General features: G+C 40.6%; 1 protein-coding gene across 8 annotated transcripts in view; it reads left to right on the top strand.

Annotated features, from left to right (window-relative positions):
* The window catches only part of LOC134349270 (rho GTPase-activating protein 26-like), a 191891-nt gene that overhangs the window by 142044 nt on the left and 35720 nt on the right, over positions 1–14127 (top strand). For all 8 annotated transcript variants that reach the window (XR_010018626.1, XR_010018628.1, XR_010018627.1 and 5 more), the window contains exons 18-19: positions 1086–1245; positions 6901–7042. Coding sequence is in view for 5 of the 8 variants with exons in the window: in XM_063053330.1 (XP_062909400.1) it covers positions 1086–1245; positions 6901–7042 (302 nt within the window). In the remaining 3 variants the exon portion in view is untranslated. The remainder of the gene's footprint in view (positions 1–1085; positions 1246–6900; positions 7043–14127) is intronic.

Raw genomic sequence — 14127 nt, 5'->3', positions numbered from 1 at the left:
ACAGGAGTTGCCAGGTCTGCTGGACTGCTTTAGGGACTCCAGCTCCGGATTTTTCCCTGGGGGGTTATTCCCAAAGCCTTCACCATGAGTGGGTATAGCCACAAGGCAGCAGAGGTTTGAGATCAGAGTTTTCCTTTTCCTAGATGAGCTGCCAACCACAGATGACAAGCCTCATCTGCCTGAAGTGATTGGTCTATAAGGTATCAGTAACCCGCCTTTGCCCCTTCTCTAATACAATTATCTGTAATATGTATGTCTTTGGCATCATCATTATGAAAGGTCAAATAAAAACAAAAAATGTAGCTGAAGCTCTTGAATATGACACTGTCTTTTTTTGAAAAAATTAGATGATCTTGGCTTTCTGGGCTCTACAGTAAGGCACTAGGTTTAATCTTCAGTTTACTGAATTAGCCTTACTTTAACCTTAAATAGCTAAACCTGATGTGTTTTAGACATGCATTTTGGAAATATATCTATTGTAATATATCTATTGTACTCAATCAACATTTAAATATTATTTAATTGTAATATCCTTTCCTGTTCTTTGAGACTATTTTCACGATCTTGCATAGATCATGATATTCCGTATTAAGGTAATATCATGATCAATGTAAATTAATCATATTATGGCAATATTGTACAAGATATCATTGACATGAGTTATTCAATATCAGTTGATGAATCTCATTTATTTTAAATTAAACAAATTTAACAGTTTACAGCAGAATTGTAATCAATAGTGGCTTGTGCTATCTAGCTTCTAGTTCGTAATAGTTCAATTATTTATTGAGTGACTCAGTGAATACGTTTTGCTCGCTCTTGTAATATCTTTTGTGTACGTGTTGGCTTATCTTAAGGTGTTTGTAATTATACAGCTGTGCAGTATTAGAAGCCTACTTTGTGAAGTTGACACTAATGATGTGGCCATTTCCCTAGAATTAAATAAATAACACTTATCTTATTAAAGTCCTTGATCATGGCAGATGAGCTGATAGTTATTTCTTGGTTTGGACTAAAAGCAATATTCTGTCATAATTTTGTTAGTTGTCTTTTAATCAGTGAGTTATTTCTCTCTTGTCACTTAGGGTGTCCAGTAACCACAAACAAAATCTGATGACAGTGGCAAACCTAGGTGTGGTGTTTGGACCGACACTGTTTAGACCTCAGGAGGAGACTGTAGCAGCAATCATGGATATCAAGTTTCAGAATATAGTTGTTGAGATCTTAATAGAAAATTATGAAAAGGTAAGCATTTATTTAAAAGCTTGCTCAGGTGTTTTCTGGTGTCTGGACATTTAAAGAATCTTAAAATAATTATGTGGAACAAGGTTGTTCAGTTCACTGAATCTTGAGGAACAATCCATTAGGTCCCATTCATGTCTCTGCTATTTTTTTCTCCAAGTATGTATCCAGCTCCCTTGTGAAAATGGTTATAGATCTTTTTCTTTTAACAACCATCTGGTAATAAATCTTAATCATTCATGGCTTAATAGCAAACACCCTCATGTTACTTAATAAGACTATTATTTTTTAAATTTGCCCACCCAGCTTTGAAGTCTTCATAATTTTGAATATCTATATCAAATGGTACTTTTAAAATTTTCTATGGGAAACAACCAACACTACCCTTATTTATACCCACAATTGCAGTTCCCCTCTTCCTGCAACTACTTTAGAAAGTCTGTTCTGTACCTTCCTAGCATGTGGTTCACAGAAGTGTATGCAGAGTTTGTCCACTATTCTTTCAAGAAAATTGAAGTCTCCAGATTGTTTATTAACAACTTTATTATCCTCTTCCGATTTAAGACATCGCTACTGAAAACATGCAACAGCTTAATTGTAGTTCCAAAACAAAGGAATTTGATTAAAAACATCATTTAATAACACCTTTTTTGAAGTAAATTGTGGTGATAGTCACAAACAATGAAGAGGTGCCCTGCTGGTGCAGTGCAAAATCACTTGGAGTTGGAGCCGTACTGGTTGAAGTGAATGACTCGAAGAGGAGAAAAGGAACAGAGGAGTTCTGATGCCCATCCAATTAACCTGGGTGATCCAAGCACTGAGCCGATTTGGAGAAGCTGAGAATGGCTTCTTCAGCAACGAAATCCAAGTCCAAAGCGAATAGCTGGGTGGCGTGTTCTAGGTCCAGAGCAAAACCTGGGTCCTAATGTGAGGTACAATATGCAATCTGGACAATCTAAATGCTGGCCTAAATCGACTGGAAAGGGAGTGTATCAAGAATTAGATGTTGGGAAGTGGATCGCTCTAAGCATCGAGCCGATTTGGAGAAGTCGAGAATGGCTTCTCGAACAGTGAAATCTGGCTCAGAACGATTCATCGTGGCAGGACTTGGGTCCTAGTATGAAGTTCAGACAACTTAAACGCCAGCCCAGATAATCTGGGGGATCCTCTTTCCACGGCGCTAAGGCTGTGAGACTGCCCCTGGCTTCATGTCGGTGATCTTTGCGGCAAATTGCCCCGCTAATATAATGAACCAAATACCGAGGCTTTGGGCCTACTCCAAGGTGCTCTAGGGATTTGGATCGAAGGACTCCATCTGGTTCAGAATGCTGTTTTTGTTGTTCGCTTCTATTGTTTGCATGTTCTGATTTTTTTTCTCTTTCTCTGTGTGCACTGGGGGTTTGTCTTTTTTTTAATTGGCTTCTTTTGGGTTCCTTGTGACTGCCTGTTAACCAAACAAATCTCAAAACTGTAAAATTTATACATTCTTTGATAATAAACACACTTTGAATCTGTGAATCCTATCTCCTTCAGGAACGGATACAGATCATTGTCTGTTGTTCTTAATCTATAAATCATTTCTTTATTTCAGTACTATGTGAAAGTTGATTTTACCTGGAATAACTTGTATTTTCAATAATTTCCTAGTCAAATTACAACATGTATGAAATTTGACTCTGCATTTCCTCTTATCAGTCACTCTTTACATTCCTGAAGTAATTACTTGTGTTGATGTTGATCAAGATGGGTATAATGATATTGTTCCCATGCAGTCTTCCCTCCTTCTCCAATCGCAACCATGCGATCCCAACCACCTTTACTGTTGTTTTTCCACACCCCTTTCTCCCTCATTTCCACTTATGTAATTTAGGCATGCTGCTCAGATTATGCCACCCTCCTCAATTCATCAGTACTCTTCAATTGCCCCTTCCCAAAACACCTGAATGATCTCTGTCTCACTCCTCTCCCCTTTCTCAAATGCTAGTATGAATTGCTTCACGATATCCAAATGCCAGGCCATTTATCTCCTCACTCTTTCTTCTCCTCAAACTATTCATCATATTTACTCAATCCATTCCCATTTCTTATGCCTCCTTCCTTAAAACATATAGATTGTACTGCAGTGCTGTTGATATTAGTCCAAGAGTCTCGCCACCTTGACTGACAGCCTGCCTCTGAGGCCAGCCTTGAGTGAAGACAAGGTATTACACACTTTTGAATGTGAAAATATGCAATTCCTGGTCTGTATCCTGGTTGAAACTTGAGTTTGATATGAAATACAGTATAGTTCAGCTAAAGATGACTGCCAGGGCCGGATTTAGTGGGGCCAGGGCCCCTGGGCTGGAGGCCCTGATGGGCCCCTGCCGACACCGTAAAATGCTGTTGTACCAAGCAGAAAAAGGCAAGAGCAAGAGCAAAGGTCATACTGGTCTAAATATCAAAGCTGTAGACCAAGACATTGGTTTAGTACAATACGTAGGCTATAAACTTACAGACCTTTAAGAGGGAGGACAGAAAGTAATGCAGATTCTTAGTTTGAAGGACAGCATCTAAAACACTCAAAAATTGACCGAGGCTTAGTTGGCTTCGTAAAGTTATGAGGGAGATGAAGTATGATGTACCCAATCTTAAATGAATGTGAGCTGATCTACGTGCGCAACATCTGTGCTTGAATCAATGCTAATAGAAAAGTATTTGGCCATTTTGACTTCACTGATGATCTCTGACAGAACTCGATTGCTCATGAGCTCAATAAACTCCTCACGTGTTTTAGGTGAAAGATATGAAAGGGTGCCTGATCCTGCATTTCCAAATTTCTGTATGTGTGCCTTCAAAAACGGGCCAAACTCACTTACTACCTCTAGAATGCCCATGTATTTGCCGTTATCAGGCCTGCCAGATATGTCACTGGAGCCTCGTATAGCCAGTCCCCTCTTGACCAAAAACTTCACAACCGCCACCACTCTTCTCAATACGTCGGTCCAGTAGTCTGACTTGCAGTTCTGTATCTATTCTTCCGCCGTCAGACGCTAGTGTAACGTAGGTCAGTATTGTTTTCCTGTGGTGTTCTTAATTTTCATGCTCTCCTATGCGCTCAGCAACATGTTTCCAGTCGCTAAAGCCAGTTTCGAAGATGGACTGACGGTTACCATCACTGAAGATGCAGCATGCAAAACAAAACACACAGCCGGTGGAAGGGGAATATAAGAGCCATTGCCTTGATATGTACTCACCGTTTACGAGCTTGCGTTTGAAGTGAAATTTGGAGGAAAAACGTCTCTGCTGTTTGTATACTCATTCCAAAGCTTTGATATCCACATCCTTATTCTGGCAGGACTCCGGCCCTTTCTTAGCCCAGTACGCTCAGACTGAATCATCTAACATTTCCTTTCGCTGTAAGGATCCTCAGTAGTGGTAACGTTAACATTAATGGCGACCCGACTTGGTTGTTCGGAGGCCTCTGTGGTCGGGAATCCCAAAGTCATGCTCTCTGCCTCTTCAACGTTTGCTGCTGACTGTGGCAAGGACAGTGGTCCTGTGCTAACGCTGGTGCTAGCGCTAGCTGTTGAACAAGTCTCCGTTTGTCCATCGGTCTCAGACTGTGACAAGAGCAATCGTACTGCTGCATCATCGACAACAGGTTTAAAAAATTCTGTCAATTTCAGTGCCTTTTCTAATGCTTCTTTCTCACTGTCCTCTTTTTTACTTGTTTCTTGTTTCCTTTTTCTTTTCTGTGCTCCACTCTCGTATTTTTTTTTGTCCGCCCTGACGATAGCTACCCATTTTGGGCCCCTCTGCAGCTCTGGCCCCTGGGCTGCAGCCTAGCCTAGCCCTGCCTAAAGTCCCGCCTTGGTGACAGCATGGTAGAGTGACGGTTAGCAGAAAGGTTTTACGTTACAAGGAACCTGGGTTCACCTCACTTGCACCATCTTGGTGTTCTGTTTAAAGTGTACTGGAAACTTAAGGTAATGTTGTACTAATGGAGACACTAGAATCTGGATCAAAAAACAATCTGCTGAGGAACCTGGCAAGTCAGCCAGCATCTGTGTGGGGGATGCCATATTTTCCATAGTTTGGTGAAATGCAAAGCATTTGGCTTAAAAATTGCTCACTTTCTCAAATTTAATTTGCAAATGTAATGTATCTGCATAGTACCACGAATATTAAAATTTTTGCAAACTATGTTTGTTTCCTTGATATTATTCGGAAATATGGGATATACAACGACTACACATATTACACATATTGGACATTTAGACAGGCACTTGAATAGGCGTGTCTTCGAAGGATGCAACCTAATTAGTGTGACAAAAAGGATGGCATGAACATAAGCTGAAAAGTCTGTTTCCATGATTCTAGTCTGTAACTTAATATTGTTTGCACTTCTGTTAATATGTTCAGATGATGTTTTTGTTTGGATTTTATATATATTAATATGCTTCAGACGTGTTAACAAAATTTTGGAAGCTAGAGCACAAATTACTTTTTAAAAACACAATGTATAGTAAGTAGAAACGTTGAAATAGCCATAACCTTTGAGCATATATCCAGTATCTATACATCCGCGTCCTATCTGTACAGCTCCAGAGGAGTGTTGGGTGACCTTCAGCTGGAGTTGTAAGAATCTGAAACGATTTTAATTCCTGATTTCTCTCCACTGAATCCAATTGGATATGCACATTGTACACTGGTGAAATTGTATAATGGTTGTATGGACCTGACAGAGAGGTGCTGTGGTTTTGAATACAATGTTGTTGTTTGTTAATACCATAAAGCTCATCTTAGAAGGATAATATGCCTGTATTTCATTAGCCAGTATATTTCATTAGGAGTTCGAGGAAACTTTGAATGCCACCAAAGATGCAGCAAATTTTTATAGATGTTCCATGGAGAGCATTCTAACTGGTTGCATCACCATCTGGTATGGAGGGGTCACTGCACAGGAACTGAAAAATCTGCAGAAGGCCACAAGCTCAGCCAGCTCCATCATGGGCACCAGCCTCCCTAGCACTGAGGACATCTTTAAAATGTGATGCCTCAAAAAAGGCTACACCTGTCCCGCGGAATGGTTTTGGCCTGAAACATCAACTGTACTCTTTCCTAGATGCTGCCTGGTCTGCAGAGTTCCTCCAGCATTTTGTGTGTTTTGCTCAGATTTCAAGCATGTGCAGATTTTCTCTTGTTTGTGATCCATCATTAAGTACCCCAGTCACCCAGGACATGACCTCTTCTCATTGCTCCCACCAAGGAGGAGGTACAGGAGTCTGAAGACGCACACTCAATGTTTCAGGAACAGCTTCTTCCCCTCTGCCAACAGATTTCTGAATGGAAAATGAACCAATTAACTCTTCCTCAGTATTTTTTCTTTATTTGCTCTCTTCTTGCATTGCATTTTTAATTTATTTTTTGTTTTTTATATATATAGTATCTTATAGTAATTTATATTTTTATTTAATGTATTGTATTGTACTGCCATAGCAAAACAACAGATTTCCCAATGTATGCCTGTGATATAACCTGATTCTGATTCTGAAAGCCTTGTAATCATGTTTCAGTAGGGGAAGGTAAATCTTTAAAGGTGCCAGCTCCAGAAGGTAGTAATTTGAGCATTATTTACATTGAAATTATAAATAATCATAAGATTTCTTTCATTCATAGATTTTCAAAATAATTCCAGAAACTGCAACAATTCAATCAAATCCATCATTAAATTCTGTGCAGAAGAAAAGTTCTGAGCCTAAAACTGCCTTGTGCAGCCAAAGACCTTTAATGTTGTTTCAGACAACATCAAATGAAAATGGTACGTAGCAGCAAGCTGCCCTAAGTACTGTGATAATCTTAACCATAATGTATGTATTCATTCTAAACAATATATCCACTCATTATAGATGTCTATTTTCACATATATAAAATGAATATCTTTTTTGCTGTAGATTTTGCACTTTGGTTTTCTCAGTTTACAACAGCATTTAGGAAGAGCTGATACTTATGATGGTGGATTACATTACAGATTTTTTTCCAAATTCAATTACACAGCTGTTTTGTCTCTGTCTACATTTAACAAATAATAACGAATTGCAGGCAAGTGTTTGAAGGTTGCATAGGACGCACACCACAAATATTTGAATATCACTGTCTATAAATTTTGGTATTTGGCTCCTTTCAAGTTCTGTTGGTACTATTTTCCTTCACTATTTTGGGGTTGTAAAAGTCAGCCATGATTGAATGATGGAGCAGACTTGATGGGCTAAATGGCCATCTGTTCCAGTATCTTATGTTCTGATATGAATACCCTAATGCATTTTTAATTCATTTTTAAAGATAGTACCAGGTATTCTCATAAATTTCCCAGTGGGTCAGTTGTTTAAAGGGAGTGCAATAACTAGGGTCCCAGAGGGTTGATAAGGAGCAGGGTGCTGGGCCTTGGTGAGTCATAGGGGATCATGACAGATGTTAACTAGTGATCCAGATGCCAAGCTATTGGGATTTCTGAATGACTGAATGGCAGACTGTTCGAGTTTTAAATGACTTGGTTTTGATTAGCTCGATTTTGTAGTTGAGAATTGCATTTAAATTGCAATAGCAGACATCCCACCCTACAAAAACTCATTTCAGGGAGGTAGCACCATCAATTTGCGGGAGACTTCCGGGAGCGGTGACATGTCTGCAACAGAGTAGCTCCTTAGCAGCTAGCCAGCCAGTTTAAATAATGTTAGCTATGCTAATGAACGAATGACATCTGTTAAACTCACCTCAACATGTCTTTTACAGTCTTAACCCACCATGGGCAATAGAAAAGTCACTGTTACAAACAGTGCAGCGAGCAACACTGTCATTATTTTTGACCCCTATTAGGCTGGGGTACACTTTAGTGTAGTCTGGGGTGACATACGTTTTATATTTTCTTGGAACACTGCCACTCTGACTTTTTTTGGAACTCCCTTGCTCTTGCTCTCGCTCTCTATCGTGCGCGCTCTCTCGCTCGTGGTCGCTCTCACTTGCGCTTGCTTTCTCACTCTTGCTCTCACTCTCTCTCTCTCTTGCTCTCTCGCACTTGCTTTCTCGCTCCTGCTCTCGCTGCTTGCCCTTGCTTGCTCACGCTCTCTCTCATGCTTGCTTTCTCACTCTCTCGCGTGCGCGCTCTCTCGGTCTCTCTCGTCGCTCTCACTCGCACTCGCTCTCGCTCTTTCTCTCGCTCTCACTCTCACGCTTGCTTTCTCACCCTCTCTCGCGCTTGCTTTCTCGCTCTCGTGCGCGTGCTCTCGCGCTGTCTCTCGTGGTCGCTCTCGCACTTGCTTTCTTGCTCTTGCGCTCACTCTCTTGCGCGTTCTCTCACGCTCGCTCTCAAAAAATTCAATTTCCGGGACATTGTATATAATTTGCGGGCATCAGGGAGCCACTATTAATATGTGGGAGACTCCCGGAACTTCCGGGAGAGGTGGGATGTCTGCAATAGTCATCAAATAAATTCAATTCTGCTGAACAAATTTGATTCTGGTCAAGTTCCTCCGTAATGCTTTTTGCTTTTTCATTACTTACCCAGGAAGGGTTTGAGGATTTTGCTTTATCAGAGCTCTACCTGTAAAGTTATTGTAGCATCATTTTTCATAAAATAAATGTTCAGTGTACGTACTTAAATGTCGATGATATCACTTGCCTGATCTTTCGCATCGAAGAGTTTTATTCAATGTCTCAAAGCTGTCCTCTTTTATCCTGTTCTACCTCATTGCTTTGCAGTGAAATCATAAAATTTAGAGAGAAATATATCTTTAGTAAAGTACTTTTACAATATTTCACCATGCCATTTCAATTTATTTCAATTTGAGCTGATAAATATCTTTGTACTTTGTGTTTGTCTCAAAAGGATTTCCTGTGTAGCTTGATTTTATCCTTTCTGCTGAATAAGAAGGCTCACTTTTGCAGTTAGCGTAAACCATGCTGATAGCTACTTGAAATATTATTATTATCTAGTAGATTACAAATTTCTCTTGGAATGAAGGCTGATCTGAGAAGCAAATAATCTGCCAGAACTGAAGAACTGACTTAACTTGCAGGCTGAGTCTGTGGTAAGGAAGGCAAATGCAATGTTAATATTTATTTCCAGAAGACTAGAATATAAAAGCAAGCTTGTAATGCTGAGGCTTTATAAGGCATTGTTCAGACCACTCTTGTAATATTTTGAGCAGTTTTGGGCTCCTTATCTAAGAAAGGACGCCGGCTGGTGGTGCAGTGACACCAGCACCGGACTTGGAGCAAAGGTTCCCGAGTTTGAACCCAGTTGGGCTGCTCCCGGGCATACTTTATCTCCGTGCTGGGTTGAGTGTTGAGCTCGCAACTTGGCCTCGTTAAAAAAAAAGACTGCCTGTGAGAAGGACGTGAGGGACCACTGACAGAATCTTTCCTCCAAGACAACCACTTGAAAAAGTGGTTGCCGAGGCTCTGGCAGAGTATGGCACACAAAAAAATCTAAGAAAGCATGTGCTAGCATTTGGAGGTGAGGAGGTATTTCTTTAACCAGAGGGCAATGAATCTGTGGAGGCCAGGTCATTAAGTGTGGTTAAGGTGGATGTTGATAGGTTCTTGATTAGTCAAGGAGTGAAAGGTTACAGGGAGAAGGCAGGAGAATGGGGTTGAGAATGAAAATGGATCAGCCATGATGAAATGGCAGAACAGCCTCGATGGGTGAAAGGCCTAATTCTACTCCTATCTCTCTTCTGGGTCCAGAGGTTCATAAGAATGATCGTGGGAATGAAGGGGTTAACATTTAAGTTGTGTTTCATGGCTGTGGGCCTGTGCTTGCTAGAGTTTAGAAGAATGAAGGGTAAATTTCACTGAAACCTATTGAATATTGAAAGGCCTAGAGCAGACTCTATGGGCCAAATGGCCTAATTCTGCTCCTTTGTCTTATGGTTATATAGTCTAATCGGAATCTTGCTGATTGTTAGTTCCTGCTGTTTCATGAGCGTTTGAGCTGACACTGCTGCTGTTTAACTATCTTTTGAAACTGAAATACTTTGTTCATTATAGAATACAGGATTATCCCTGGTTGTTACACTTACTTTTGCAAGTCAGTGGATATATAAATCAGCTTTAAACGTACTTTAAGATAGCATTTGAAAGAGTGCAGAAGAGATCAACTGGATTGTTGCCTGGAAATGGAAGACTTTAGTTATTGTATAAGGAGAGATTAGATAGGCTAGGTTTCTTTACCCTGGAGCAGTGGTCCCTAGTCTCCGTGCTGCGGACCGATACCAGGCCACGATGCATGCAGGGGTGCAGCGGTAGCCGAGAAAATGCCTCTGATCTGGGCCGACATTTACGTGCCTGGCGGCACCTAATTAATTAGCTTGTTTATTTCGTTTTTTTCCTTAAAGATGTGCTGGGTGCATCCCGGCTATCGCTGCACCACTGCATGCTTCACAGCCCGGAGGTTGGGGACCACCTGGAGTATAAGCGGCTGAGGGTGACATTATAGATGTTTATAACATTGAGGAGCACGGGTAGAGTTGACAAGAGTCTTTTTCCCCAGCGTAGGCAATATAAACCAAGACAGCATGGGCTTAAGGTGAGAGGGAAGAAAACTAAAGGAGATCTGAAGTGCAGGTTTTTCATACGCTTGGTGATGGTTGTATGCAACGAGCTGCCAGAGGCAGATGCAATTACATTTAAAAGAAGGTTGGATAGGTACTTGGATAGGAAAGGAGTAGATGGATACCCACCTGTTGCAGCAAACAGGATTAGCATAGGTTCAGCATCATGATTAACATGAATGAGTTGAATCAAAGGGCTAGTTGCTATACTCTACAGCTCTGACTCTATAATTGTGTTTTTAATAAATCATGAAGCGCGAGTGTTTATGACTATTTATTGTATCTGAATTTCAGTAAGTTCTCTATCTACAATTTTCATATTGGCCATGAAACATGAAAATGTGGGAATTCTGAACACTGGCCTTGTTTCTTAAGAAAAAATGTTGGTTTGGCTAGAATTTAGTTTTTTTTTGCAGCAAAGAGGGATTGGTTTGCTAATTAAAGAATACGATTATCACTGTGCAGTTGGACTTCTGCTCTCTCTCAGAGTCATAGAACACTGCGGCGCACAAATGGGCCCTTTGGCCCATCTAGTCCATGCTGAACCATTAATCTGCCCAGTTCCATTGACCTGCACCAAGGCCATAGCCCTCCATACCCCTCCCATCCATATTCCTATCTAAATTTATCTGAAATGTTAAAATCCACATCCACTACTTAAGTTGGCAGCTCATTCCACACACTCACCACTCCCTGAGTGAAGAAGCTCCCCCTCATTTTCCCCCTAAGCATTTCACCTGTCACCCTTAACCCATTACTTTTAGTTTTAGTCTCACCCAATCTCAGTGGAAAAAGTCTGCTTGCATTTACCCTATCTAGGCCGCTCATAATTTTATATACCTCTGTCAAATTTCCCCTCAATCTTCAGCATTCTAGAGAATAAAGTCCTAACCTATTCAACCTTTCCCGAGAACTCAGGTCTTCGAGTCCTGGCAACATCCTTGTAAATTTTCTCTGTACTATTTCAATCTTATTTACATCTTTCCTGTAAGTGGATGACCAAAACTGCAAAACTCCAAATTAGGCTTCACAAAGATCTTGTACAACATAACATCCCAACTTCTGGTCTAAATATATTGATTTATGAAGGTCAGTGTGCCAGAAGCTTTTTTTATGGCTCTATCTACCTGTGATGGCACTTTCAAGGAATTATGGATCTTTATTCTGAGAACCCTCTGTTGTACTGCACTCTTCAGTGCTCGAACACTGACAGTGTAGGACGTACCCTGGTTGGCCCTCCTAAAGTGCAACAAATTGCACTTGTCTGTATTAAATTTCATCTGCCGTTTTTCAGCTCATTTTTCTAGCTGGTTCAGATCCTGCTGCAAGCTTTAATAGTCATCTTCGCTGTCTTGGTGTTATCTGCAAATTTGCTGATCTAGTTAACCATATTATCATCCAGACTGTTGATATAGGTGCCAGAAAACAACAGACACTGCACCGTTCCTTACAGCACAACACGAGTGACAGGCCTCCAGTCAGTGAGGCACCCATCTATTACTACTGATTAGCTTCTCCTGCAAAGCTAATGTCTAATTCAGTTCTCTGCATCATCTTTGGTGGCAAGCAACTGAACCTTCTTGACCACCCTTCCATGTGGGACCTTGTCAATGTACACAATGTCCATGTAGGCATCATCCGTTGCCTTCATCAGCTTTCTTGATAATGTCCTCGAAAAACTCTTTAAATTGGTTAGACATGACCTACCACATACAAAGCCATGTTGGTTACCCCTAATCAGTCCTTGTCTATCCAAATAATTATATATCCGGTAGAATACCTTCCAGCAACTTTCCTGCTACTGACGTCAGGCTCACCAGCTTATAATTTCTTTACTTATTTTTAGAACCTTCTTAAACAATGAAACAATGTTAACAATCTTCCAATCCTCCGGCACCACCCCATAGTTAAGGATGTTTCAAATATCTCCGCTAGGGCTCCTGCAATTTCTGTACTTGCCTCCCCCTGGGTCCATTGGAACACCTTTACAAGCCCTGGAGACTTATTCACCCTAACTTGTCCCAAGACAGTAAACACCTACTCCACTGTAATCCTTATAGGGTCCTTGACCTCGATGCTGCTTTAACTTACTTCTGTATACTCTGTGTCTGTCTCCTGAGTAAATACAGATGCAAAAAATCCATTTAGGATCTCCCCCAATTCTTTTGGCTCCATGTCTAGATTACTACTCTGACCTTCCAAAGGATAATTTTGTCACTTGGTATCCTTTTGTTCTTAATATGTCTGTAGAAGCCTTTAGGATTCTCCTTCAACTTGTCTGCTCATGCCTTATTTTAGTTCTCCTGATTTCCTTCCCTCGTATTTCTTACACTCAGGAACCTCATTTGTTCCTGCTTGCCTATACCTGCTACACACCTCCTTTTTCTTAACCAGGTCCTCAGTATCTCTTGAAAACCAAGATTCCCTAAACTTGCTATCCTTGCCTTTTATTCTGACAGGAACATACAAACACTGTACTTTCAAAATTTTGCTTTTGAAGGCCTCCCACTTAATAAGTACACCTTTGCTAGAAAACAAGCTGTCCCAATACATGTTTGCCATATCCTTTCTGATACCATCAAAATTGGCGTTTCTCCATTTTGGAATCTCAGCCCGAGGACCAGACCTATCCTTTTCCATAATTACCTTGAAAGTGATGGCATTTGGATAACTAGATGCAAAGTGTTCCGCTACACAAACTTCTGCCACCTGCCCCGTCTCATTCCCTAATAGGAGATCAAGTTTTATACACGCTCTCATTGGGACTTCTACGTACAGATTAAAGAAATTTTCCTGAATACGTTTGACAGACTCCTTCCCATCCAGCCCAGCCCTTTTACAGTATAGGAGTTCCAGTCAGTATGTGAAAAGTTAAAGTCACTTGCTATCACAACCTATGCTTCTTGCAAACAGACACTGACCTCTGTACAAATTATCTTTGGAATTAAATCCATAACGTATGTAGATTTAAAAGTCATAAACATTCACCTGGTCCACTATTGTCCTGACCTGCTAATATGCCCCAGAACTTGCTTGATGTTTAATTGTTCCTTGGTTCATGACCTTTCTAGTATATGCCTCATTCTCTAAGAAAAATCCATTTGTCGTATCTATTACTTCATGTAGCTTTTTTTTCCCTTAATTATGGTTCTCCTTCTACCACAGTTAACATGGCAGTGAACTATATTTCTTCTATTTTCTACATTTCACTCACGCACTTTCCCTCCTCCCTAGCTTTCACTCACTAGCCGCCATATTCTTAAAATCATTCACTGTATCTTTTACCACCAGACAT

Source organism: Mobula hypostoma, chromosome 7 (genome assembly GCF_963921235.1).
Source record: "Mobula hypostoma chromosome 7, sMobHyp1.1, whole genome shotgun sequence".
Classification (NCBI taxonomy): Eukaryota; Metazoa; Chordata; class Chondrichthyes; order Myliobatiformes; family Myliobatidae; genus Mobula; species Mobula hypostoma.
Note: the sequence above shows the minus strand (reverse complement) of the source record. Positions and strands in the feature narration are given on the sequence as shown.